This window comes from Aplysia californica, unplaced genomic scaffold (assembly GCF_000002075.1).
Source record: "Aplysia californica isolate F4 #8 unplaced genomic scaffold, AplCal3.0 scaffold00060, whole genome shotgun sequence".
Taxonomy (NCBI): Eukaryota; Metazoa; Mollusca; class Gastropoda; order Aplysiida; family Aplysiidae; genus Aplysia; species Aplysia californica.
The window spans coordinates 1,645,039-1,646,953 of NW_004797330.1; the positions used below are offsets into that span (position 1 = coordinate 1,645,039).

General features: G+C 41.7%; 1 protein-coding gene across 1 annotated transcript in view; it reads right to left on the reverse strand.

The window, feature by feature from the left end:
* LOC101859083 (filamin-C) overlaps positions 1 to 1,915 on the reverse strand; it is a gene marked incomplete at its 3' end in the record, with an annotated part of 63,385 nt that overhangs the window by 10,074 nt on the left and 51,396 nt on the right. The window contains 1 exon segment of the mRNA XM_013079702.2: positions 18 to 164. Coding sequence (XP_012935156.2) covers positions 18 to 164 — 147 coding nt within the window.

The window sequence follows — 1,915 nt, forward strand, 5'->3', positions numbered from 1 at the left end:
CACAACACCAAACCTACCTGGCCCAGCCTCAGACACATCAAAGGGTAGATGTTTCTCTTTATTCACCCTGAGAGGAATCACTCCCTTCTCGTCCAGGTACGGCCGCCAGCCGCCCGATACACGCACGTTCACTGGGTCCACTATGAGTGGTCGGTAGGGGCTGCCTGAAAACGACGCATTATAAAGTTAGAAAAAAAAAAGAGCACAACTAGATCTATTATAAACTGTAAGTGGTCAACAAAGCTAGAATTAAACGGGCACGAATACATATGCATACATTATACCCCCCAGGGCGGTGCCACTGATTGAAGTGTCTTTAGGACATTCCCAAAGGGGGGACATTGCCATGTTCTGTTGCACAGTAGAATTGTAAATGGGCTGATTCATCGATGACATGCTCTTACTGTGCCGGAATTGCAACAGGGAACTTCTGCTTTTTCTTTCCTAATCCTTACTACCATCAATTTTTCTCTACTTCTTTTGTAAATTTGTCACACTCTTGTGACCCTCTATTTCCAGGAGTCCTGATAGTCGAAGCAGACTTTGTGCTGTTGAAGCTAGAGAGGTGAGCAGAGTAAGTCTGATTCTCTTCTGTTGATATCCACCCCTTGGTGCTCCTATGACCTTATGCAGATGCATTATCTTTATCAGTATCACTATTATTACCAGCGTCAGTATCATTACCATTATCAGCATCAGCATCAGTATCATGATCATTATTATTATCACGATCATTATTATTATCAGTATCAGTATCAGTATCATTATCTTTAACAATTTCATTATCAGTATCATCATAATAATAAAAATAAATTACATTTATATAGCACTCAACCCCGATAAAAGTACACAGGCTTTGGGCGCTTTACAATACAGTGCAACATACAACAGTAACCTAAAACTAAAACTATTAAAACGTTGTGTTCTGACTAAAAGAAAATCACTCCAAATATTCATCTTATTCGTCGGTGGCCTAGTGGTTAGGCTCTCGGACTCGCAGCCGTAAGGTCGTTGGTTCGAATCCCGTCAAGGGCCCGACGTTGTGTCCTTGGGAAAGGCACTTTACACGAATTTTCCTCACTTCACCCCGGTGGGAATGGGTACCCGGCTATAGACAGCGAAAGATCTTGTCAGTTTGTTAGTGTTTGAGCGCTTAATCGGCTGCTTGCACTGTATGCTTCCCGCGAAGCTGAGAATGTTTCGGAGTGTTCTATGGTCTGCAGGGGTAATAATATAGTGTAAAGCGCATAGAGCCTGCTGCTGCGCGGGGATACGCGCTATACAAATGCTATCTATTATTATTATCATTAATGCACACTCACACACGCAGACACGCACTCATTTGCACACATACACACACACACATACACATACACACACACATACACACACATACAGACACACACGCACACACACAGACAAAACACAAGAACCAGTACAATAATATTCTTTACTTTCTAAAACATTTAAGGAAAACTGTGTGGTCAGAAGGCAGGCAGCGAAAGACACCCTTCAGTTTTATGACGCATAATTATATTGAAGGTAGGGCTAGCCTCTGTCTCATTGGAAGCGTTGACTTTCACAGTTTACGTTTAACTTGTGAGATTTCTTACCGTGCACAATCTGTAGAGGAACACACATAACAGTGTTGCTTTAGTAATGCTTCTGGTGAAGTACGAATATATGTATTTCAACGTTGTGCCCATTCGGACTTCCCCAGAAGCACTACTCTAGAGGAACACACATTTATGTGTTGTTCTTTTAAGTAATAATTCTTTTGGTCAAGCCCAAATGGGTAAAACGTTGACCTACATGATACACTTTAAAAATATCAAAGACCGTTTTTTTTAAAGTACGTCTATAGCCGAGTCTTCTTATGTTTTTCCTACTGTACCGCAACGCTGCTGCTGCTGCT